At 43.0% G+C, this 25,124-nt stretch overlaps 1 protein-coding gene across 1 annotated transcript in view; it reads right to left on the bottom strand.

Moving 5' to 3' along the window:
- Window positions 1–3,825: 3,825 nt before the first annotated feature.
- Window positions 3,826–25,124, bottom strand: part of KLKB1 (kallikrein B1) — a 32,974-nt gene continuing 11,675 nt past the window's right edge. Inside the window, exons 6-16 of the mRNA XM_025385847.1 lie at window positions 23,059–23,218; window positions 21,661–21,770; window positions 11,467–11,626; window positions 10,248–10,357; window positions 9,929–10,091; window positions 9,730–9,842; window positions 9,406–9,574; window positions 7,914–8,089; window positions 6,590–6,685; window positions 4,779–4,918; window positions 3,826–4,279 (exon numbers count right to left, since the gene is read on the bottom strand). Coding sequence (XP_025241632.1) covers window positions 4,088–4,279; window positions 4,779–4,918; window positions 6,590–6,685; window positions 7,914–8,089; window positions 9,406–9,574; window positions 9,730–9,842; window positions 9,929–10,091; window positions 10,248–10,357; window positions 11,467–11,626; window positions 21,661–21,770; window positions 23,059–23,218 — 1,589 coding nt within the window. The 3' untranslated portion in view covers window positions 3,826–4,087. The remainder of the gene's footprint in view (window positions 4,280–4,778; window positions 4,919–6,589; window positions 6,686–7,913; window positions 8,090–9,405; window positions 9,575–9,729; window positions 9,843–9,928; window positions 10,092–10,247; window positions 10,358–11,466; window positions 11,627–21,660; window positions 21,771–23,058; window positions 23,219–25,124) is intronic.

The raw sequence follows: 25,124 nt of genomic DNA, 5'->3' as shown, positions 1-25,124 counted from the left end.
TCTCTCGCCTATCAAAACCCGCTTTGAAAACAGACACAATAAAAAAGAAGGAAATCTTTCATTTGCAGCAACGTGGATGGAACTGGAGGTCATTATGGTAAGTGTTCCATCCAACGTGATGGAACTGGAGGTTATTATGTTAAAAATAAGCCAAGCACAGAAAGACAAACATCGCATGATTCCATAAAAGATGATTTCATGGTGGTAGAGAGTATATGGTGGTTACCAGAGGCTGGGAAGGGTGTGTGGGTTGGGGGTGGGGGGTGGGGGTGAAGAGAGGTTGCTGAATGGGTGCAACCATAGAGTTAGACAGAAGGAATACATTCTAATGTTTGATAGAAGAGCAGGGTGACTATAGTTAACAACAAGGTATCATAGTTTTCTAAATAGCTAGAAAAGGACTTGAAATGTACTCAACACATAGAAATGGTCGGGTGATGGGTATGTATCCTAAACACCCTGACTTGATTATTACACGTTCCATGCATATAACACAATTTCACATGTGCCCCATGAATATGTACAAATATAATGTATCAAAAACAAAGAAGAGAAAGGGCACAGCCTGCCAGGTCCTACGACCCCTTTCTTGCTGTTCCTGAAACGTCCTCTTCTCATTACAAGGTTTTAATGCTGACATGAGGTCAGGCTGTCTCAACCCTGGCATTACTGATATTGGGGCAGGTAACTCTCTTTTGTGAGGGGCTGTCCCACACATCGCAGGATGTTTAGCAGCATCCCTGGCCTCTACCCACTCCAGCCAGTTGCACACCCTCTCCCGTTAGGACCACCGAAAATGTCTCTAGACATTGCCAAATGTTTCCTGAGGCGAAGGGAGGACAAAATCGCTCCCGGTGGGGAAACACCAGTGTCAGATGTTAATGAAAATAACAGATGGCGGTTATAAATGCTCCGTCATCTTTCCTCCTTCTCCTAGTGAGAAGCAGCAGGATATCGGTGAGAGGACATTGTCTGGGACGGGAATACTGAGCTTCATTCCAGCTCTGTCCTTGCCAGTGACCTTGAGCTAATCATTTTACCTCTTCAAGTCTCCATTGCCTTATTTTTGTAATAAAAGTGTATCATCATCAGCCATTTACTGAATGCCCATTATATGCAACGGGAATGAGAGAGCCTTCCTAGAAGTGGCTCGCAGTCAAGTAAAGCAGACAGACAGAAACAATCATTGAAAGGAAAAGTTCCAAGTTTTCAAGAGGGGGTTCCCATGCCTTGGCAGGGACTGAGACAGATGTTGGAGCCCTTGGCCGACCTTGGAGCCAGATGACTTGCGCATGTGCTTGCATGCCACGTGTACACTGCCGCCGCAGGAGGGCAAGGCCAGCTCGCAGGATTGGCACTGCCACCAGCCTTTGTGAAGTAGAACTGCCAGTGACCCATGCCTGCTCCCTTCACTCTTCCTGGCGAGAGTGAAGTCATCCCAGCCTCTCATTTGCTTAGCCCATTTCACACTTTTTAGTCCCACGAGGCTGTAACTGTGTGAAGGGCTCCTCAGTTTCCCCTGGGTGTGAGCACACAGTGAGTGACCGAGACACCATCCCGGTCCTACCAGACTTTGATTGACAACTTTACAATGACAGTTTATGCCTCGGGGAAGTTCCACATTTCAAAACTCTCCTCTGTTTTACCAAACTAGGTCATTCCCTGACTAACACAGACCAAAGGTTTACCCTGCAGGCATTCCAAAGTCCTGTTCCGACACCCGATGGTCAACACTCAGAGACTGAGATAGAAGAGTTTCATTGCAAACCGTTTTCTCCCTTTTAAACATAAAAAAATCCACACGAACAAGGACGAATGTCTTCATAGCATGCAAAGGCAAAAGTTTACATAGTGCGGTTTTAAAATGATTTCATGGAATCTAGCCAGATTTTACAAAAGCCATTCAATTCCGAAGTAAATTTTTAACTCTACAGTTTCCTACTATCTGATTTGTGGATAGCCCAGACCTCATGTTTTCCTTTAGCCTCTCCACCTTTAGCCCCTCCTACCACCCAGTGTGTCTTTGAGAAGGGGTTCCCAACCCCGGGGACACAGACCAGTACCCCGTCCATGGCCTGTTTGGAACCAGGCTGCACAGCAGGAGGTGAGTGGCAGGCCAGCAAGCATTACCACCTGAGCTCAGCCTCCTGCCAGATCCGCAGCAGCAGGAGATTCTCATAGAAGCTCAAACCCTACTGTGAACCGCACATGCGAGGGATCTAGCTTCCTTAGGAGAATCTAATGCCTGATGATCTGTCACTGTCTCCCATCACCCTCAGATGGGACTGTCTAGTTGCAGGAAAACAAGCTCAGAGCTCCCACTGATTCTACATTATGGTGAGTTGCATAATTATGTCATTATATACTACAATGTAGTAATAATAGAAATAAAGTGCACAATAAATGTCATGCACTTGAATCAGTCCAGAATCACCCCCCCCCCCCCACCACGCTGGTTCATGGAAAAAGTGTCTTGCACAAAACTGGTCTCTGGTGCCAGAAAGATTGGGGGCCTCTGTTGTTGAGCATTGAAGGAAAAACCCAAACTCTTTCAGAAAACCTCACTTTTCTATTTTTCTACTTAACTTATGTAAGATTTTGTAAACGGCCAATTCTGTGTAAATGTTAAACTGAGCTGAATCAAGTGAGCTGGTATCAGTTATGGTGAGCCCTGGCATATGAGGAATTTGTGTGGCATAAGGATTTCTATCATCCATTCTAAAGGCTACGATAACAGGGCCGGGCACGGTGGTTCAAGTCTGTAATCCCAGCACTTTGGGACGCCAAGGCAGGTGGATCACAAGGTCAGGAGATCGAGACCATCCTGGCCAACACAGTGAAACCCCGTTTCTACTAAAAATACAAAAAATTAGCCAGGCGTGGTGGCGGGCACCTGTAATCCCAGCTACTCGGGAGGCTGAGGCAGGAGAATGTTGTGAACCTGGGAGGCGGAGCTTGCAGTGAGCCGAGATGGTGCCACTGCACTGCAGCCTGGGTGACAGAGCGAGACTCCTTTCAAAAATAAATAAATAAATAATAGTAATTTATACCTAACAATGCTTCCTTTTTTTTGAGACAGAGTCTCACTCTGTCGTCCAGGCTGGAATGCAGTAGTGCGATCTCTGCTCACTGCAGCCACACTCAAGTGATCCTCCTGCCTCAGCTTCTGGGGGAGCTGGGATTACAGGTATGCACCACCATGCCCAGCTAATTTTTGTAGAGATGGGGTTTTGTCACATTGCCCAGGCTGGTCTTGAACTCCTAGGCTCAAGTGATCCACCTGCCATGATCTCCCAAATTGTTGGAATTACAGGCATGAGCCAATGCGCCACCCTAAAAATGCTCCTTGAATTACTATTGCAATAGCCCATATCCACGGAGCCTCCAGGGCTAATGCCCCTTGCAAAGCAGATTCCTTGCCTACCGTGAAGGCTGTGCAATGCTGCAGCCCCTCGAGTTCCTCCACACGCGCAGCCTGGACCCTCCTATCCATGCCCCAGTAGCAAAGTTAGGAGGCCAAGAGGCAAACATGCCCGATGGGTTCAGGTAACCCATCTCTTTCTTATAAAAGTGGGTGTGACGCAGGTGTTCTCCCTTCCACTCGGCAGAACAGAACCCAAGCCTGCTAGCTCTTTCCACAAGTGAAGCAGACAATCGTGGGTTTCAGTGGCTAACCAGGTGCAGCAAGGAGAGGAAATTACATCTTTGAGATACACTGAGTTCCAGAAGAAGTAGTGCAATTAGAGGGAGTCCAGGCACTGTGCTAGAACCTCAACCACTTACTTTCAGTTCTGTTTCACAACCAGAAGAAAACACTTGCTAATTGTGATCTTTTACCATTTTATTTTACAACACCCAATCATGGAGATCTCGGTTGCGACTTCACATTATCAGCTCCCAGTTACTGAATGCTGAAAGCTGGCTTCAGCAAAACATTGTTCTCAGCAGCCCTGAGTGCACTGTCTTTTGTCCTTATGACAGGATGCAAAGTAGATGCCACTCTCCATGCTTTGCAGATGAGGACCCCCAGGCTCAGAATTGGACTTGAACCCAGGTTGTAAAACTCGCCAAGACTCTGGGCTGCTCCTCATGCTGGCGCCTGCATCCGAGCGTTTCCATCACTGCTCTGTGTTTTCTCTAAAATCCAGTCCATGTACTCAGCGACTTTGGTGTAGACACCAGGTTGCTCTCTGCGGGCACAGCCTTCGCCCCAGCTGGTGATGCCCACCAAACGCCACATTCCATTGTGTTTGCAAGCTAAGGGACCCCCTGAATCTCCCTGAGTCACAGGGGAAAAATAAAATGGTAGAAAGTTATGACAATGGGATTCAAATAAGTGACCACCTCTAAAATTCTGTAGTCCACTACACAGCAACACACACACACACACACACACACAACTTTCTTAAAGTTCTCCAAGTATCTCATGTGCCTGCATTTTTTGTATCCCCTCTTCAATTCTGAAATAAATCTAACAAAGAAATCTTGATATCATCATCCCAATGACAAAGAAATCTAATGTTTTTATATTTTAGTGCAATTATTGTATGTATTTTTGTCCCTCTTAAATTAGCACATGCATAGATTGTGACATACATCATGAATAATATAAATATGTATTGTATATATTCAATTTGTTAAAAGTTGCTTATAAATTTTTCAGATCATTTGTCTCTGAATTTTTTAAAAAACTATAATAAATTATGCTATTGGAAAATATATTTTGAAGTGAATTTTCTCAAGCAGCCTATTGTGTTTTTCATAATCTCATGCATTACCTTACAAGCATCTTTTCCCCCTTCTTTATAGCCAGCACAGACCATCCGTTGGGTTATTTTATAATCTTGATATCTTTTCTGGCATTCTTCATTTGTTACTAAAGGAATATTTACCTTTTGTAGAATATCTTGGATTTCACCTGTGAAGTAACCAATATATAACTTCAGAGGGAGGAAACATAATAAATAGTAAATATGGAAATAAGTTTTCAAGTGAATCAGAGCAGTGTACTTTTTTATAAGGGCCGTATCTTTGAATACAAATAGTAAAAATTAGGAAGGTAGTGTTACACACACACACACACACACACACAGAGAGAGAGAGAGAGAGAGAGAGGAAGAGAGAGACGGAGCCCTGCACTGTCCTCTTATTACCTGTGTGGTGTTGGGACAAGCCCAGCACCCTGGGCTGACTGGAGACCTTTCTTCCGTGTCTTCTGCCATCCCCTCATCTCGGTAACAGTCCCCCAGAAATCCCATTTTATATTTATCACCTACAAAAATCCAAACCCTGGAAGTTCTCACTTTTCATTTTTTTGTTTCATATATTCAGAATTATAATTGAAAGCCCTATCGCTTCTGAAAAGCCCTCTGAGCTTTCGCGACAGAGGGGTCTTGAGGTCTTTTGTTTTTGAGTAAATGCAAGCGAGCATCTCTCATGGGGAGGACAGTGTTGGGAGCTTTCGTTGCTTAGTGACGATTACTTTTAATTTCTTCTTGTCTCAGATTACCAGTAAAAAATCTAAAAATGTGAATCACTTGAACTAAGAACTGAATCGGGAAAGATGGAGAGAGTTTGGCAAGCTACCTTCTTCTGTAAAGAATGACACAGATATTATTCTCCATAGTGTCTATCAGGAACATAACTTTGGAAACGGAGACTGGTCTGTTTCCTAAAAAGTTCAAGGACAATTGGAACACTCCAGATACCCATAAGCAGGAATTGCAAACTTAAGGTCCTCAGAAAGAATTCACATGGTTTATAAATTTGTGTAGAAAAAAAGTCTTTGTTTTCACAAACCTCCAGAGGAAGCCTACCACTCCCTTCGATTATGAATGCAGACAACAAACACAGCAGTATCAGTGGCACCTATGACTTTGCCATCAACAGAGATTACAGATATTTTCATATCACTTTTCAGTTGTGGCAGATAAGTGAAAATGTCATTTATGCTCACCACTATTTCAAAAGTATGTTTGGTATTAGAATAACTTGCTATGTAGAGGATTAATAAAGAGGCATATATATTATCGTAGTACTTTTTGAAAGTATTTTGAGAACTGTCTTGCACTTCACTTGGTTTCTTTTGTAATCCTGTGTATTTTATTTAAGCATTTAAAAGCATTGTTAGAGAAGTGGTTCCTAGGCTTCCTCAGATTGCAGGAAAGGTGCCTGGAAGAAGAAGATGAAGAACTGGCCACAGAGAGAGGCGACACGCCTGCCTGTGCTCCTGGCCATTAGCATCAAGGGAGAACATGGTATTGGGAGATGGGAATGCTGCTAACACTGAGGACCAGATGGTCTTGCACAGGCTCGTCAGCCTTAGATGGGGACAATCCTTCATGCGAAGTCAAGCAAATGATCTTTAGAATGAAGTAAGATGCTTAAAATTCTCCCTAAAATTTTTTTTCAAGCCAAAGCAAAAATAAGTTTTTTAAGAATAACTGAATAAATATTTGGGAATAAATAGATAGGAAAGATAAAGGGGTTCGATATAATTTCAGACAGAAGCCAATTAAAATGACCCACTCCATGCATCTCAACATGTAAGACTTACTCTAGAAGCAATATTTAAAGCATCATGCTGTACCTTTTTCCTTCGAGAAGCCCCATCCAGTTACCCAACAGTTGGTATAAATTGTGTTTGTGTCACCTTTGGAAGGTAGGCATATTGGTTTTTGGAATTCTGAAACATAATTTTTAAATTAGAGTTTGGTAAAATAAAGTTATGGATATAGACTTTAAAAATACATCTTTTTCTTTTTCTGTCTTCTCTTTCTATAGAGTAGCACCAAGAATAACTTTTTTGCTTTCTGCCCAACTTCTAAGGCTATTGATTCAAGAAAATTTGTCACCACCATTTTTCACATGACCTTTTTGGTGTTACAATTTCCTGAGTTACATTCTTAAAACTCAGAACCTAAATCTACGGTCAAAAGCATTTAGAAGTTCCTGCATCTTATTCCGTGTATGCTATCCTTAATAGTCATAGCAGGTGTCTTCACTGTTCCAGACATGAAGTGCTTTAATGTATTGATTATTACAACAAACCCAGGAAGAAATTATCATCCTCATTTTACAGATGAGGAAATTAAGAGGTGCAAAGAGGTAAAGCAAGTTGCCCAAGGTCACATAATTGTGTGCAGTGGCACGATCTTGGCTCACTACAGCCTTGACCTCCTGGGCTGACATGATCCTCTTGTCTCAGCCTCCTGACTAGCTTGGACTACAGGTGCACACCACCACACCCAGTTAATTGTGTTTTTTTGTAATTTTATGTAGAGACAGGGTCTCACTGGGTTGCCCAGGCTGATCTCAAACTCCTGACCTCAAGCAATCCTCCCACCTGGGCATCCCAAAGTGTGGGGATTACAGGGGTGAGCCACCGTGCCTGGCCATTAATGTTATTGGATACAGTGGGTATTCAGCTCCTGGCAGCAATGAACCTCCAAAGGCAACACCTCTGATCACGATGCTCTGGCCTTTCCAGGGCTTCTTTCGGCATCAGTCTCTTTCCTACCCAAATTATACCTGGAAATATGTATCTAGTCCCAGTGGTCCTCACACATTCTAATATCCCTAAGCCCAAAGCAATGACAGTTCTGCTACTCTTGTCAAAAGAAGCCCGGTGCCTCTCAGACGGCACAGACGTCTCCTCCGTCCATTATTTCCATCACCTGCATGCAGCTGTGCTCCTCCCTGAAAGAACTAATTCACATTTCTTGCTCTTCACGTAGAAGAGATTTCATGGCAAGTCGTGGGATCTTCACTTCCCATGCAACCCTCACCTTTCCCTCAACTCCACCGGTCAGAAAATAACGACAGTCTCTCTAGATCTGCCCTCTTGTTCAAACTGATAGGAAAATATCATCCAGTACAATTCTGCTATCCGCCTTCTTACATACGCTACATACCAGTGTAATTCAAAGGAGCCTGGAGCTTTATTAAGGCGATATCATGATTCCCTTCTGAGATTCTATAGTTTTGGTGAATAATGATCTCTTTTATTTGTGAGAAAGGTGTTTCTTTTGTAATGTCTGACAGATTTAAAATGCCACTATAAATGCGCCAAACATCCGGTAAGGGAAGCCTAGGAGAGAAAAATAAAACCTGTTTGAAACTGGGAAGACCTTCCTTCGATACTGTTCCTTTTTCCTATCACTCTCTTTCAAAGAGAACTGGGAAGGAAACACTACATAGGACGTATTTTCTGCTACCGAAGGGATTGGTGGTGGGTGGTGGTGGGATTGGTGGTGGGATTGGTGGCGGGTGGTGGTGGGATTGGTGGTGGCATTGGTGGTGGGTGGTGGTGGGATTGGTGGTGGGATTGGTGGTGGGATTGGTGGTGGGTGGTGGTGGGATTGGTGGAGTGACTGGTGGTGGGACTGGTGGTGGGATTGGTGGTGGGTGGTGGTGGGATTGGTGGAGGGATTGGTGGTGGAATTGGTGGTGGGTGGTGGTGGGATTGGTGGTGGGATTGGTGGTGGGATGGGTGCTGGGATTGGTGGTGGGATTGGTGGTGGGATTGGTGGTGGGATTGGTGGTGGGTGGTGGTGGGATTGGTGGTGGGATTGGTGGTGGAATTGGTGGTGGGTGGTGGTGGGATTGGTGGTGGGATTGGTGGTGGCATTGGTGGTGGGTGGTGGTGGGATTGGTGGAGTGACTGGTGGTGGGATTGGTGGTGGGATTGGTGGTGGGTGGTGGTGGGATTGGTGGAAGGATTGGTGGTGGGTAGCATTGGGACTGGTGGTGGGATTGGTGGTGGGTGGTGGTGGGATTGGTGGAAGGATTGGTGGTGGGTAGCATTGGGACTGGTGGTGGGATTGGTGGTGGGACTGGTGGTGGGATTGGTGGTGGGTGGTGGTGGGATTGGTGGAAGGATTGGTGGTGGGTAGCATTGGGACTGGTGGTGGGATTGGTGGTGGGACTGGTGGTGGGATTGGTGGTGGGTGGTGGTGGGATTGGTGGAAGGATTGGTGGTGGGTAGCATTGGGACTGGTGGTGGGATTGGTGGTGGGATTGGTGGTGGGATTGGTGGTGGGTGGTGGTGGGATTGGTGGTGGAATTGGTGTCGGGATTGGTGTCAGGATGGGTGGTGGGTTGTGTGGTGGGATGGGTGGTGGGATTGGTGGTGGGTGGTGGGTTGGAGGAGGGGTGTATTGTGTTTGTTTCTCTTTCTGTGGGAGAATACCCACCCAGGGCCATCAGTCCTGTACAGAGACCACACTCTGTTATGATGGTCAGACTGGTCAGTGCTTGGACTCTGCTAGTTAAATGTTGTGAATACCATCCCTGCTTTAACACGTCTCTATTCATAAAGTCACATGACAGTGAAGCAGCTGATCACAGAACCTTCAAAATGAAAAGTCAAGGTAAGACTCCGGATGAGATGCATCCAACACTTACCCATCAAAGCAGTGGGCAGCAGTGAGGACCCACTGGTGTCCTATGAGTGACCCTCCACACAGGTGCCTCTGAGCCATCAGCTTCACCTGCAGGCTCACCTGCCAGGGCCACTCTCCCCAAGAAGAGTTTGTTCCTCCAACAATGCGTGAGCTTGTTTTTGTTGTGCAGACTGAAACAAGAGTGTTGACGCTAATGGTTGAAATTAGAAGTGAATCAAAGTCCCTTCTAACCAAGGAGAACAAGACATATAATTCCTTAAGACTAAGCACACTATCAACATGACAGACATCCCTTACAGTTCCACGAAAAAGTGAGGTTACTCACCAGAGCTGTCCCCAGTGTTACACAATCTCAAAGAGTAACCAGAGCTCCCTTGTGTCCCATATGTAATCCTAGTTGGAGAACCATCCGAAGATAATCTTAAGAAACACTTACACCTACATGAAATGAACAGTAGAAAGGGTAAGCCTTCACTGGGGGAAAAAGAATATGAAATGATCATGAAAAATAAAATGTCCCTTACTTCTCCTCCTTACAGTCTTCTGGGAGTAAAGAATAAGTGAAAAACTGACAGCGAATCATCTTTGTACAAGTCTCTTGGCAAACATTCACTCCTTTAACGAAAGTCACATTCAATTCTTCTCCTCCAAAGTCAACTCCCGGGTAAATTTTAGAATGGCAGGGTTCTGTGTCAATTATAAACACGAAAAGATACCAAATGAGAAAAGCAATGAACGACATTTACACAAGTTTCTGTTACCTTGTGGATTGTTTCAACACTGTTGCTGTTAAGTCATGGAATATGTTACGTTTTATGTAATATTATTATTGAATCACGTTACCAGGTAAAGTTTTTTTGCAGGTTAAAAGGCTGTATCCAGATGTGGTGTTTTCTTGAGGAGTAGAGGAACTTGGTGTGCCACTTTCAGATGTTTTAAGAAAACAAACATTTCTATTTTTTAAAAAAAAGCAAGAGAGAAAGAAAGAAGTTTGCATTAAAGGCATTAGGCAAATACAAAAGCAGCTCACACCCAAAAAGCAAGTTGGCAAATTTTATTCTTTTGGGAAACTCTCTTCCAAGTAAATCCGACTACAAGACTCTAATAAATTGCGGAGATTAAATGTAAATCAAACCACATCTCCCTCTGGAGAAAACTAATAGGCACAGACAACCTGAAGAGAGGACAGTGACGAAGTTCCACCTTCTAACTGGAAAAACAAACAAACAAAAAAATCAAAGAAGAAATTCTGGGAGTTTATGCTGCCGATGATATTCCGTAACTAGGCACCCTTCTCTTAGCTCCATGTGGTGTGTAGAAGAGGGTGGGTTATCTGAGATAAAGAGAGTGGGACAGAGCCTTGATCAGAATAAACAGAGCTCTAGTTTCTGAAACAAAGGGAAGAGGCAACAAGCTTAAGGGATATTCTGACAGCGAGTGGCTTTTACTCCAAGCTAATACAAAACGTGAAGATCGTGTTTTGAATCTTCATTCAAAGGCGTCAGATCCTTCTTTGTTCTCATGGCTATTGCTTCCTGGATTCAATGGTAACGTGTTTTTTTTGTTTGTTTGTTTGTTTTTTTTGAGGCGGAGTCTCGCTCTGTGGCCCAGGCTGGAGTGAGCGGCGCCATCTTGGCTCCCTGCAAGCTCCGCCCCCCGGGTTCCCGCCATTCTCCCGCCTCAGCCTCCCGAGTAGCTGGGACCACAGGCGCCGCCACCGCGCCCGGCTAATTTTTTGTATTTTTTGTAGAGACGGGGTTTCACCGTGTTCGCCAGGATGGTCTCGATCTCCTGACCTCGTGATCCGCCCGCCTCGGCCTCCCACAGTGCTGGGATTACAGGCGTGAGCCACCGCGCCCGTCCGGTAACCTGTGTTTTAAAGTAAGAGAAGACAGGCAGACAAGTCTGCTAATCTCTTAACTAATCTGCACCTGGCAGAAAAGTACCTACTTAAACTGCAGGTCCAAGTGTTTTGAGGGAAATGAAGGAAACTTTTAAAAACTCAGACTCTAAAATAAAATTGATGAAAGTACAGCAGCAAGTGCTAGCCATGCATACTGGCCTTTGTGACTCGATCTTCCATGCATTCGTATAGAACGTAAAGAAGAGGCAGCTGGGATGATAGGTGCAGATGGTTCGACACACAAAAGCATCTGGGGCGAGAACTCTGGCAACATCCACATCCGAGAAGGCAAGATGCTGGAAGATGTTCATGTGACAACCTGTGAACTCAGAGAGAGATGATCCTTAGGAAACCACACGATGCTAAATTCGCTTGTATTTTGTCATCGTAGTTAAGGAATTATGACTATTTATATTATTCATGGTACTAAACATCCTAAGTGACAAAACGTCCTTTAAAATACCTCCAAACTGTTTGTCATTTACAGGAAGGCAAAACTGGTCCAACTCTAAGGGGCAAACTCCTATGTCAGAGAAATAAAAGCTGTGCTCCCAGCTCCAGTCACCACCATTGCCAAATGTTTGCATTACTCAGCATGTGTTTACGTTTTCCTTCTATTACTCTGCCTCTGAGGCCTTTGGGGGTAGGGTTTTTTGTTGTTGTATTTTCCTGAATATTATAAAAAATTATTTAATAAGAAGTGATTAACAAAAATGCCTTGTGCCCATTAAAATTAGAATGGGAGACAATCTACTTTTATTAACATTACATTGATACGATCTTATATCTTAGTTTTATTTTAGCTGTGTTCCTATCGTTTATGTAGTTTACTAAATTTGATAACACATAATTCTATTGATACTCATTGGTCTACAGATTCAATGCACTCTCTGTCAAAATCCTGCTGCCTTCTGGTTGCAGAAATTGACAACCAACCTACAATTCATATGGAAATGCAAAAGATCTGGAATAACCAAATTAATCTTGAAAAAGAACAAAATAAAAGCACTCAGACTGTCTGAGTTCAAAACTTACTACGAAGTTATGGTAATCAAGACTGTGTGTAACTGGCATTAGGACAGACATACAGGTCAATGGGATAGAACTGATGGTCTAAAAATAAACTCTTACATTTATAGAAAATTGATTTTGAAAAGGGTTTCAAGACAATGGAATAACTGAATATCCACATACAAGAATTAAGTTGGATTCCTACTTTACACCATATACAAAATTTAATTTAAAATGCATCAAATGCCTAAATGTAAGAGCTAAAACTATAAACGTCTAAGAACAAATCATACGTAAAAATCTTCATAACCATGAATTAGGTTTTGGCATTTTAGGTAAAGCACATGCAAGAATAAAGCCAGACTGTATTTCATCAAGTTTAAAAACTTTTGCGCTTCAGAGAACACCATCACTAAAGTGAAAAGATGACCTGCAGATGCACAGAAAATTTGCCAATAATATATGTTACAAGAGTGTAGTATCCAGAGTATATAAAGAGTTCATACAACTCAACAATGAAAACAAAATAACCCAATTATTTTTAATGGCTAAAGGATTTAAACAGAGATTTCCCCAAAGAATTTATTCAAATTGATAATAAGCATATGAAAAGATACACAACATTATTAGTCATTAGGGAAATACATATCCAAACCGCAGTGAGACACCACTTCACACTGCCTAGAAACCAATAATAAAAAAGACAATAACAAGTGTTGTTAAGGTTGTAGAGAGATTGAAGCACTCAGTTGTTGCTGGTAAGAATGTAAAATTGTGTAGCTGCTCTCAAAAACAGTTTGACACTTCATCAAAAAGTTAAACATGGAGTTACTGTATGATCCAACAATTTTAATCCTAAGTATATACATAAGAGAATTTAAAATGTATGCCTACACAAAAACTGCTGTCCATTGCAGCATTATTCATAAGAGGCAAAAAAAAAAAAAAAAATCCAGAAACAACTCAAATGTTCATCAAACTAAGTATATAAACAAAATATGGTTTATTCATATAATAGAATACTATTTAGTCCTAAATAGGAACAAAGTACCAATATATGCTAGAATATGAATGAGCCTTGAAAACACTCCAGATGAAAAAAGCTAGATGCAAAATGTGCTGCATTGCATGATTCCATTTATGTAAAATGTCCCGAAGAGTCAAGTCCACAGACATAGAAAGTAGATTAGTGGTTGCCAGGGGATTGGAGGAGTAGGCAATGGAGAAAGACTGCCAATGGATACAGTCTTTCTTCAGTGGTAATAAAAATGTTCTGGAACTAGATAGTGGTGATTCTTGTGAAATCAGGTGGATATACTAAAAACCACTGAGTTGTACACTTTCAAAGGGTTAATTTTATGTTATCTAAATTATACATCAAAAATTTTAAATCTACTATGAAAAAATAATATATGCTATATTAAAATACCAAACTTGATAGAGGGAATTCATGTAAAACAGACACACTATTTATATACATAAGAATTAAATTTTCTTGATATTTTCAGCAGCTTCATAGTGGATTCTCAAACATTCTTCAAGTCTCTTTATAAAGTGCTATTAAACCCCATCTTTTCCAATGTGTATGTATGATTCTAAGAACTTCACATTTATTCATGTTAAATGTCAGGTCTCTGGGCCCAAGCCTGCACGCGTACATCCAGATGGCCTGAAGTAACTGAAGAATGACAAAAGAAGTGAAAATGGCCGGTTCCTGCCTTAACTGATGACATCACCTTATGAAATTCCTTCTCCTGGCTCAGAAGCTCACCCACTGAGCACCTTGTGAGCTCCGACCCTGCCCATCAGAGAACAACCCCTTTGACTGTAATTTTCTATTACCCACCCAAATCCTATAAAACGGCCCACCCCTATCTCCCTTCACTGACTCTCTTTTCTGACTCAGCCCACCTGCACCCAGATGATTAAAAAGCTTTATTGCTCACACAAAGCCTGTTTAGTGGTCTCTTCACACGGGTGCACATGACATTTGGTGCCGTGACACGGATTGGGGGACCTCCCTTGGGAGATCAATCCCCTGTCCTCCTGCTCTTTGCTCTGTGAGAAAGGTCCACCTACAACCTCTGGTCCTCAGACCAACCAGCCCAAGGAACATCTCACCGATTTTAAATTGGGTAAACAGCCTCTTTTTACTCTCTTATCCAATCTCTCTCACTATCCCTCAACCTCTTTCTCTTTTTAATCTTGGCGCCATCCTTCAATCTCTCCCTTCTCTTAATTTCAATTCATTTCATTTTCTGGTAGAGACAGAGGAGACGCGTTTTATCTGTGAACCCAAAACTCTGGCACCAGTCATGGACTTGGGAAGACGGTCTTCCCTTGGCATTTAATCACTACAGGGACACCTGCTTGATTATGCGCCCATGTTTCAGAGGTGTCTGATCACCTTAGGGATGCCTGCCTTGATCCTTCACCCTTAGTGGCAAGCACCACTTTCCTGGGGGGCAAGCACCCTGACCCCTTCTCTCTGTGTCTCTACCCTCTCTTTTCTCTGGGCTTGCCTCACTCACTATAGGCAACTTTCCACCCTCCACTCCTCCTTCTTCTCCCTCAGCCTATGTTCTCAAGAACTTAAAACCTCTTCAACTCACACCTGACCTAAAACCGAAACGCCTTATTTTCTTCTGCAATGCCGCTTAACCCCAATACAAACTTGACAATGGTTCCAAATAGCCAGAAAACGGCACTTTCGATTTTTCCATCCTACAAGATCTAGATAATTCTTGTTGTAAAATGGGCAAATGGTCTGAGCTGCCTGACGTCTAGGCATTCTTTTACACATCAGTCCCTCCCTAGTCTTTGTTCCCAATGCAACTCATCCCAAATCTTCCTTCTTTCCCTCCCACCTGTCCCCTCAATCCCAACCCCAAGCATTGCTGAGTCTTTCCAATCTTCCTTTTCTATGGACCCATCTGACCTCTCCCCTCCTCCCCAGGCTGCTCCTCACCAGACTGAGCCAGGTCCCACTTCTCCTTCAGCCTCTGCTCCTCCACCCTATAATCCTTCTATCACCTCCCCTCCTCACACCTGGTCCGGCTTCACACCCGGCCCTCTCACCTGCCCAACAATTTCCTCCTAAAGAGGTGGCTGGAGCTAAAGGCATAGTCAAGATTAATGCTGCTTCTTCTTTATGTGACCTCTCCCAAATCAGTTAGTGTTTAGGCTCTTTTTCATCAAATATAAAAAGCCTAGCCCAGTTCATGGCTCATTTGGCAGCAACCTTGAGATGTTTTACAGCCCTAGACCCAGAAGGGCCAGAAAGCCGTCTTATTCTCAATACGCATTTTATCACCCAGTCAGCTCCTGACATTTTAAAAAAAACCTCCAAAAATTAGATTCCAGCACTCAAACCCCACAGCAGGACTTAATTAACCTTGCCTTCAAGGTGTACAATAATAGAGTAGAGGCAGACAAGTAGCAACATATTTCTGAGTTGCAATTCCTTGCCTCTGCTGTGAGACAAAACCCAGCCACATCTCCAGCACACAAAAACTTCAAAATGCCTAAGCTGCAGTGGCCAAGCATTCCTACAGGACCTCCTCCATTAGGATCTTGTTTCAAGTGCCAGAAATCTGGCCACTGGGCCAAGGAATGCCCACAGCCGAGGATTCCTCCTAAGCTGTGTCCCATCTGTGTGGGACCCCAGTGGAAATTGGATTCTCCAACTCACCCAGCAGCCACTCCCAGAGCCCCTGGAACTCTGACCCAAGGCTCTCTGACTGACTCCTTCCCAGATCTTCTCAGCTTAGCAGCTGAAAACTGCTGCTGCCTGATTGCCTCGGAAGCCTCCTGGACCATCACAGACGCCTTGGGCAACTCTTACAGTGGAGGGTAAGTCCGTCCCCTTCGTAATTAATACAGCGGCTACCCACTCCACATTACCTTCTTTGCAAGGGCCTGTTTCCCTTGCTCCCATAACTGCTGTGAGTATTGATGGCTAGGCTTCTAAACCTCTTAAAACTCCCCAACTCTGGTGCCAACTTGGACAACATTCTTTTATGCACTCCTTTTTAGTTATCCCCACCTACCCAGCTCCCTTATTAGGTTGAGGCATTTTAACTAAATTATCTGCCTCTCTGACTTTCCTAGGCCACAGCCACACCTCATTGCCACCCTTGTCCCCAAAGCCTCCTTCGCATCCTCCCCTTTTATGTCCCCACCTTCATCCACAAGTGTAGGTTACCTCTGCTCCCTCCTTGGTGACTGATCATGCACCCCTTACCATCCCATTAAAACCTAATCACCCTTACCCTGCCCAACGCCACTATTCCATCCCACAGCACGCTTTAAAAGGATTAAAGCCTGTTATCACTCGCCTGTTACAGCAGGGCCTTTTAAAGCCTATAAACTCTCTTTACAATTCCCCCATTTTAGCTGTCCAAAAACCAGACAAGCCTTACAGGTTAGTTCAGGATCTGTGCCTTATCAACCAAACTGTCTTGCCTATCCACCCAGTGGATATATACTCTCCTATCCTCAATACCTCCCTCCACAACCCCTCCATAACCCATTATTCTGTTCTGGATCTCAAACATGCTTTCTTTACTATTCCTTTGCACCCTTCATCCCAGCCTCTCTTTGCTTTCACTTGGACTGACCCTGACACCCATGAGGCTCAGCAAATTACCTGGGCTGTACTGCTGCAAGGCTTCACAGACAGCCCCCATTACTTCAGTGAAGCCCAAATTTCTTCCTCATCCATTACCTATCTGGACATAATTCTTCATGAGAACACACGTGCTCTCCCTGCTGATCATGTCTGGCTAATCTCCCAAGCCCCAACCCCTTCTACAAAACAACAACTCCTTTTCTTCCTAGGCATTAAGTACTTCCGCCTTTGGATACCTAGTTTTACCATCCTAACTAAACCATTATATAAACTCACAAAAGCAAACCTAGCTGACCCCATAGATCCTAAATCCTTTAGCCACTCCTCTTGCCATTCCTTAAAAACAGCCCTAGAAGCTGCTCCCGCACTAGCTCTCCCTAACTCATCCCAACCCTTTTCATTACACACAGCCAAAGTACAGGGCTGTGCAGTCAAAATTCTTACACAAGAGCCAGGACCATGCCCTGTAGGCTTTCTGTCGAAACAACTTGACCTTACTGTTTTAGGCTGGCCCCCATCCCCATGACTGTATCTCTCTGATCCACCTGACATCCACTCCATTTCCCCATACTTCTGTCTTTCCTATTCCTTACCCTAATCACACTTGGTTTATTGATGGCAGTTCCACCAGGCCTAATCTCCACCCACCAGCAAAGGCAGGGTATGCTATAATATCTTCTACATCTATCATTGAGGCTACCACTCTGCACCCCTCCACTACCTCTCAGCAAGCCAAACTCATTGCCTTAACTTACCTCTCAGCAAGCCAAACTCATTGCCTTAACTCAGGTCCTCACTCTTGCAAAGGGACTATGCATCAATATTTACACTGACTCTAAATATGCCTTCCATATCCTGCACCACCATGCTGTTATATGGGCTGGAAGAGGTTTCCTCACTCTGCAAGGGTCCTCCATCATTAATGCCTCTTTAATAAAAACTCTTCTCAAGGCCACTTTACGTCCCAAGGAAGCTGGAGTCATTCACTGCAAGGGCCATCAAAAGGCATCAGATCCCATTGCTCAAGGCAACACCCATGCTGATAAGGTAGTTATAAAAGCAGCTAGCATTCCAACTTCTGTCCCTCACAGCCAGTTTTTCCTCCCTCTAATCGGTCACTCCCATCTACTCCCACATTGAAACTTCCACCTATCAATCTCTTCCCACACAAGGCAAATAGTTCTTGGACCAAGGAAAATATCTCCTTCCAGCCTCACAGGCCCATTCTATTCTATCATCATTTCGTAACGTCTTCCATGTAAGTTACAAGCCACTAGCCTGCCTCTTAAAACCCCTCTTTTCCTTTCCATTGTGGAAATCTATCCCCAAGGAAATCACTTGTCAGTATTCCATCTGCTATTCTACTACTCCTCAGGGATTGTTCAGGCCCCCTCCCTTCCCTACACATCAAGCTTGGGGATTTGTCCCTGCAGAGGACTGGTAAATTGACTTTACTCACATGCCCTGAGTCAGGAAACTAAAATACCTCTTGGTCTGGGCAACACTTTCACTGGATGGGTAGAGGCCTTTCCCACAGGGTCTGAGAAGGCCACCGCGGTCATTTCTTCCCTTCTGTAAGACATAATTCCTTGGTTTGGACTTCCCACCTCTATACAATCTGATAATGGACCGGCCTTTATTAGTCAAATCACCCAAGCAGTTTCTCAGGCTCTTAGTAGTCAGTAAAACCTTCATACTCCTTACTCTCCTCAATCTTCAGGAAAGGTAGAAAGGACTAATGGTCTTTTAAAAACACACCTCACCAAGCTCAGCCTCCAACTTAAGAAGGAGGACTCTGTCAAGGATAGAGCCCAAAAACTCAGCAACCAAGCAACTAATTATGTTGAACCCCCTTAGGCACTCTCTAATTAGATGTCCTGGGTCCTCCCAATTCTTAGTCCTTTAATACCTGTTTTTCTCCTTCTCTTATTCAGACCTTATGTCTTCTGTTTAGTTTCTCAATTCATACAAAACCATATCCAGGCTATCACCAATCATTCTATACAACAAATGCTCCCACTAACAACCCCACAATATCAACCTTTACCACAAAATCTTTCTTCAGCTTAATCTCTCCCACTCTAGGTTCCCATGCCACCCCTAATCCTGCTCAAAGCAGCCCTGAGAAACATCGCCCATTATCTCTCCATACCACCCCCAAATTTTTGCCACCCCAACACTTTACTCCTATTTCATTTTATTTTTCTTATTAATATGAGAAGACAGGAATGTCAGGCCTCTGGGCCTAAGCCTGAACACATATATCCAGATGGCCTGAAGTAACTGAAGAATGACAAAAGAAGTGAAAATAGTCGGTTCCTGCCTTAACTGATGACATGACTTTGTGAAATTCCTTCTCCTGGCTCAGAAGCTCTCCCACTGAGCACCTTGTGACCCCCACCCCTGCCCACCAGAGAACAACCCCTTTGACTGTAATTTTCCATTACCTACCCAAATCCTGTAAAATGGCCCCACCCCTATCTCCCTTCCCTGACTCTCTTTTTGGACTCAGCCTTCCTGCACCCAGGTGATTAAAAAGCTTTATTGCTCACACAAAGCCTGTCTGGTGGTCTCTTCACACAGATGCACGTGACATTAAATATATGCAATACTTCAGCCCAATGTCCTAACCTATTAAAATTGCTTTTACTTTGCTTTTCCTATCTAACATGTCGGGTACTATTTATAGATATTTTGGCCAAGCAACCAGTTGATTTCTAGGACATTCTCTATTTCAAGATGCCATCTGGTTAGTCTCAGAACAGAAACCATGATGTTGCTCCCACTAATTGCAATTTCATCAACCAGGTTCATTTATCAGATTTTCTTCCCCAGAGGTGATAAAATTTAAAAAAAAAAAAAAACAAAAAAAAAACAACTTTTTTTTCCAGTTTATGTTCTCCTACTTTTGGCTTGAAAAATATGTTTACCACCTCAATTGATAAATTAATAAGTCATATGGTAGATTTCCCATATCAGAATTGCAAACAGTTTTGTTAAATTAACTGGGGAGATGTGATTATCGTGACATCTCTCAAGATCTATGCAGGAAGATGGACCGCAAGAGAAGGAAATCTGTAAATATGATGAATTCATATGAGTTGAGAGGTAGGAGACTTTAAAACACCATTAAATCCATTAAAAAATCAAAAGGGGGAGTGAGCAATGTGAAATCCGTGTGACCCAAGGGTCAGGTTCTGGTTCAGCTCATCAGCCATATGACCCTCGAGCACCTTCACTTCTGCCCTCCTTCTAGGAGCCTTAGGGGTTTTGTTTGTAAAATTAGAAAAATCCATGGTGAAACTAAGGACAAATCTGTAGTGATGACTACAGATGATCCCTAACTTATGAATCTCATCTGGGCAGTGAGGCCAGGAGACAGCCCTACTCCAGGTTGAGGAGGCACGTAGCTACTGGGTGTTCCCTGAGGAACGGGGAACACGTACTCAGTGAAAAGCCATGCCCTTAGCAGCTCAAAACACTGCCCGAAACAGCCAGATTTTTACCAGTCTGTAAAGGCCATTTGATCAGATTAAATCACATGTGAACTCATTGCAATTTAACAAGAAAGCAAGTACAGAGATGAGCCATCCAGGGTGCTCTCCCAGGTGTGGACAGCAGCTGTGACAGCCCAGAACCACGGCATGAGCTTGCCTGTTCCCTGGGTAAGTGCAGCAAATCCTTCCAGCAACAGTGCTGGGTACAGAATGGAGCATGCTTGCATCGAGTCCTGCCTCCTGGCAGCCTTCAAAAACGCTCCCAGAAAAAAAATAATATGAACGTTAAAATTACATCACCAGTACATGTGAACCTGGCACACACCGTGGAGAAGGTGTGCTGTCGCAAAGAGGAGACAGGAAAATAGACACCTTGTAACCAACCTTCCCAATCTTCCACAGGGAAATCCTAGCCTCGCACCCAACACAGGGCCAGGCACAGAGCCAGCACCCAGTACTGTGGAGAACTGGCAGTAAGGGATTTGGTTTCAGTAACATCTTGTCATTAACATCCTGATATGCTAAATGAGGTGGAATGTCATGGCAATTTTCTGGACAATTCCATTGAAATTACATTTATGTGTGACATGACAGAATGTTATTTCCCTCCCCAGGTAGAGTCATTTCCCTAGATAGGGACACAACCAAGGAAGGACCTTACAGTTTTGCTACAGTATCATTGTACCTATAACAACATCACTGTACTAGTTTCCTATAACTGCTGCTATAGGGGCATAACCACAAACTCAGTGGTTAAAAACAACAAAAATTTATTATCTTACCATTCTAGAGATTGGGTCTTACTGGGCTAAAATCAAGACATCAGCAGGGCTTGTTCCTCCAGGATGCTCCACAGGGAAACTGTTTCCTCGCCCTTTTCAACTTCTAGAGGCCGCCTGCATTCCTTGGCTCACGGACCTTCATCTTCAAAGCCAGCAGCGTAACACCTTCAAACCTCTCTCTGCCTCTGACCCTTCTGCCTCTCCCTTTTTCTTATTAGCCTTGTGAGCACCCAATCCTGTGAGTACATTGGGCCCATCAAGAAAATCCAGAGTAAACTCCCCATCTCAAAGTCCTTAACTGAATCCCATTGATAGAAACGCTTTTGCCAGCTGTGGGAACACACGCACAGGTACCGGGACTCCGCACAGGGACATCTCTGGGGGCTCCTATTCCGCCTACTACAATCACAAGGTGAAGTGGTCCTACAATTACCAATTTCTGAAAGGGCACAGGGCTTCAGTGAGAATCCAGATTCCACGTTATTCAGCACCTTTATAGTGGTAGGTGTTCCGCCGGGACTGTGCTTTAAGAGGCAAGTGTTCCTGCATGGGAAGAAAAGAGGTTACTTTGCTTCCTGCAGTTTGAGGCGGAGGTAGCAGTCCAGGTAACATGTAGTATTCAAACGAACAGTGGAAAAAACAATGATGCTGATAATGAGTGGGTTAGGGGTTTGCATTATTAATCAAATGGACATCCTTCTCCTCGCAAAGGGGTCAAGGGAAAGTTGGGGTGAGAATGAGGCAGGAGACACCATGACACTAAACCCTCATTCTATAAGTAAGGCCTATGCGTGGGGCAAATGGAACTTCAGGAAAAATGACACCAAAATTCACTTCAGGAAAGCAAAAAATGACACAGACTTCAGAAAATGACTTCAGAAACAATGACACCACAATTGAGAAGAGCATGGAGTGATCGACAGGAGAGACTGGGAAGGTGATAGAGAGGTGGGAAAGGGGCAGGTGATGAAAAATTGCTTAGTGGGTACAATGTACGTGACTCCAGTGATGGATATACCAAAAGCCCAGACTTTACCACTGTACAATACACCAAGGTAACAAAATTACACTTGTACCCCATACACCTATGCAAACAAAAATGAGATTTAAAAATAAGGAAAGAAATTCACAAGTTAAAATCAAATTGTGATTAGCTCTACGAATGAAATAAACAGAGCTGAATGTGGCTTAAAAGAGAATGCTCAGAAATGGCCCTTTGGAGGGGACGGTATCTGAGGAAAGACCTGAAAGAATCAGCCTTTGGAGAAGTGGTGGAAGAGGATGCCAGGCTTTGAAGATGGGGTACAATTACCTGCCAGAGGAAAAGAGTAGAGAAACAAACGAAATTAAATGAACTATTTAATTTAAAAATGAAGGGCCGGGAGCAGTGGCTCATGCCTGTAATCCCAGCACTTTGGGAGGCCCAGGTGGGTGGATCACGAGATCAGGAGTTCCAGACCAGCCTGAGCAACATGGTAAAACCCCGTCTCTACTAAAAACACAAAAATTAGCTAGGTGTAGTGGTGGGCGCCTGTAGTCCTAGCTACATGGGAGGCTGAGGAAGGAGGATTGCTTGAAGCTAGGAAGCACAGGTTGCAGTGAGCCGAGATTGCACCACTGCACTCCAGCCTGGGCAACAGAGCAAGACTCCGTCTCAAAAAAAAAAAAAAAAAAAAAGATAAAAATATAAAATAGAACAAGTAAATAAGGAAAGTGGTTAGGAGTAAAAGCCCTGTTTGGTTTTTAGTTCGGGAACAAAAGAGGTTATGAAGAATACAGTGAAATCCTGGGGGCACTAATATAAAGAACAAACACCATGAATTGTACTCACCGGTACTCTGCATTGTGAAATGTTTGTGTGGCATATGAAAAAAATTGGCAGCGAATGTTATTGGTGCACCTTTTTTGGCATTCTTCAACACTGCTAACCTTAGATACATTAAAATTGACTCCTCTCATATCAATTCCTTTATAAATGTCTCTGTGGCAAGCTGTACAAGAAAAATACATAGAGAAACACAGTCCATTTTCTTTCTAGAGGTAGATTAGATACCCACTACCATTTGGGCTGGTAGTTTAGAAGGATCCCACTACCATTTGGGCTGGTAGTTTAGAAGGATAACAGCCCAGTTTTGGCAATTGCTATATTAATTAATGGATTTAAAATTTTTATTATGTCCATAAATTATCAAACTCTGCTCGAAGTAAATACAATCCAGTATTTTCCTGAAAGCACTAGCTTGGAAATTGGGTTACTTCGCTTCTTAAACTGCAAGATGCATGCAGCAATACAGGTAAATTTCACCTTGAAATTAACAGTGAGCAGTGGGAAATAAACAAGGCAATAATAATGAGGACACTGATCATGTGTGCTGAGGTTTGCATTATTAAAGAAACTGATGTGCCTTTGACCTTTTGCATTGAATGAAGGAGCTTCTCTATCTCCCAGTGTTCTTTCTCTGCTTTCAACTTCTCCTGTCTGACTACAAATTGCATCTGAATCAATCGTTACAAAATGTGGAGAATTGTTGTTTATGCATGATGAAGCCACTTCCATTCTTGCTTTAAAACAGTGTTAACTTCTATTTAAGCACCCTTTTCACTGAGATTTGTCTTACATGCAAAAGATATAGATAATTCTTTTCACAGACAATGAAGCAAAATTAGGCTCTTTTTTTTTTTTAAATATTCAAATTTCTTAGTTAGACTTTTGGTTAAGGAAGTAATGTAAACCAGAAGTATAAACCATGAACTTTTTTAAAGTTTTATTCCCCAAGATTATGTGGAATAAACCATAATCTCTTATAGGTAACTTTCCACTCCTAAGAAGTGTGGTTGAAGTCATAAAACTAAATTTAAGGGTGGGAAAGACAGAAAATATACAAACTGTCAGGAAAACTGCGTGTTGAATTGGGTAGGGAGGTGGATTATTCACAGTGGTTCTTAAATACAGGAATTTGCAGACAGTAGAAATGAAATCTCTTTCCAATTTTTCTGCATGTGAGAAAAGAATAGGCTAAGAGTTGGGATGGGACTCTTACAAATAACAACTTTTTAAGTGTTCATATGAAAGCTCTAAATGCTTTTGACTAGAATTGTTCCTGAAAGTAGAGATTTTATGTACTTGGGAACAATTTTTCACTTTAAGATGATGAAGTTAGAAAAAAACATTAAAAGCAAGCTAAGTGAGTAACACTGAGTTTTAGAATACATTAACAATAACAGGCATACTGGGAAAGGCACAATATTACTTTTTCTTTAAATTTTGCTATAAGATACAACAATTGGAAACAGCACTTCCTTGAATACTTTATACCAAATTAGATTAACATACACATTGATCTTATAAAATAGGAAATGTACCCCACCTCAGGTAGACTACACCTATTACACTGGCTAAGTCAGGCCCATATTGATAACGAAGGCTTTGCCATCCTTTGATAAGTGGTTAACATGCAAACAGCAGGCTCAAAGTGTGTATGTATTGAAGGGGTGATATCAATGAGGGAGGAAAGGATGACAAATTTAAAAACATCTGAAATTTGAACCTACAAAATTAATTCTGCATAATACAGATAAAATCATAATGATGTATAGTCACACAGAATCACAGCTCAGCTATTTTAAGATTCCGACAACCCATCAGTTGAATCTTTTCAGCACTTTTCGCTTCCTGATCAGTCCCAGTCATGTTTGAGAAATAGTTCATTTGTCTTAAATTTATTAGGATAGCATTGGAAATTATTTCCCAAGACATCAGTAGCTTCAGATGTAAAATCAAAGTTCTCTAGCATCCTAGTCCTCAAGTTTCCTTTAAGAAGTATTATTTTTAGCAAGATTTGCAGAACTCAGTTCTTCAGTTTGGGCCTAATGGTATATCAGAGTTTCTTGATGTCA

This window comes from Theropithecus gelada, chromosome 5, assembly GCF_003255815.1.
Source record: "Theropithecus gelada isolate Dixy chromosome 5, Tgel_1.0, whole genome shotgun sequence".
In the NCBI taxonomy this organism is placed as follows: domain Eukaryota; kingdom Metazoa; phylum Chordata; class Mammalia; order Primates; family Cercopithecidae; genus Theropithecus; species Theropithecus gelada.
Note: the sequence above shows the minus strand (reverse complement) of the source record. Positions and strands in the feature narration are given on the sequence as shown.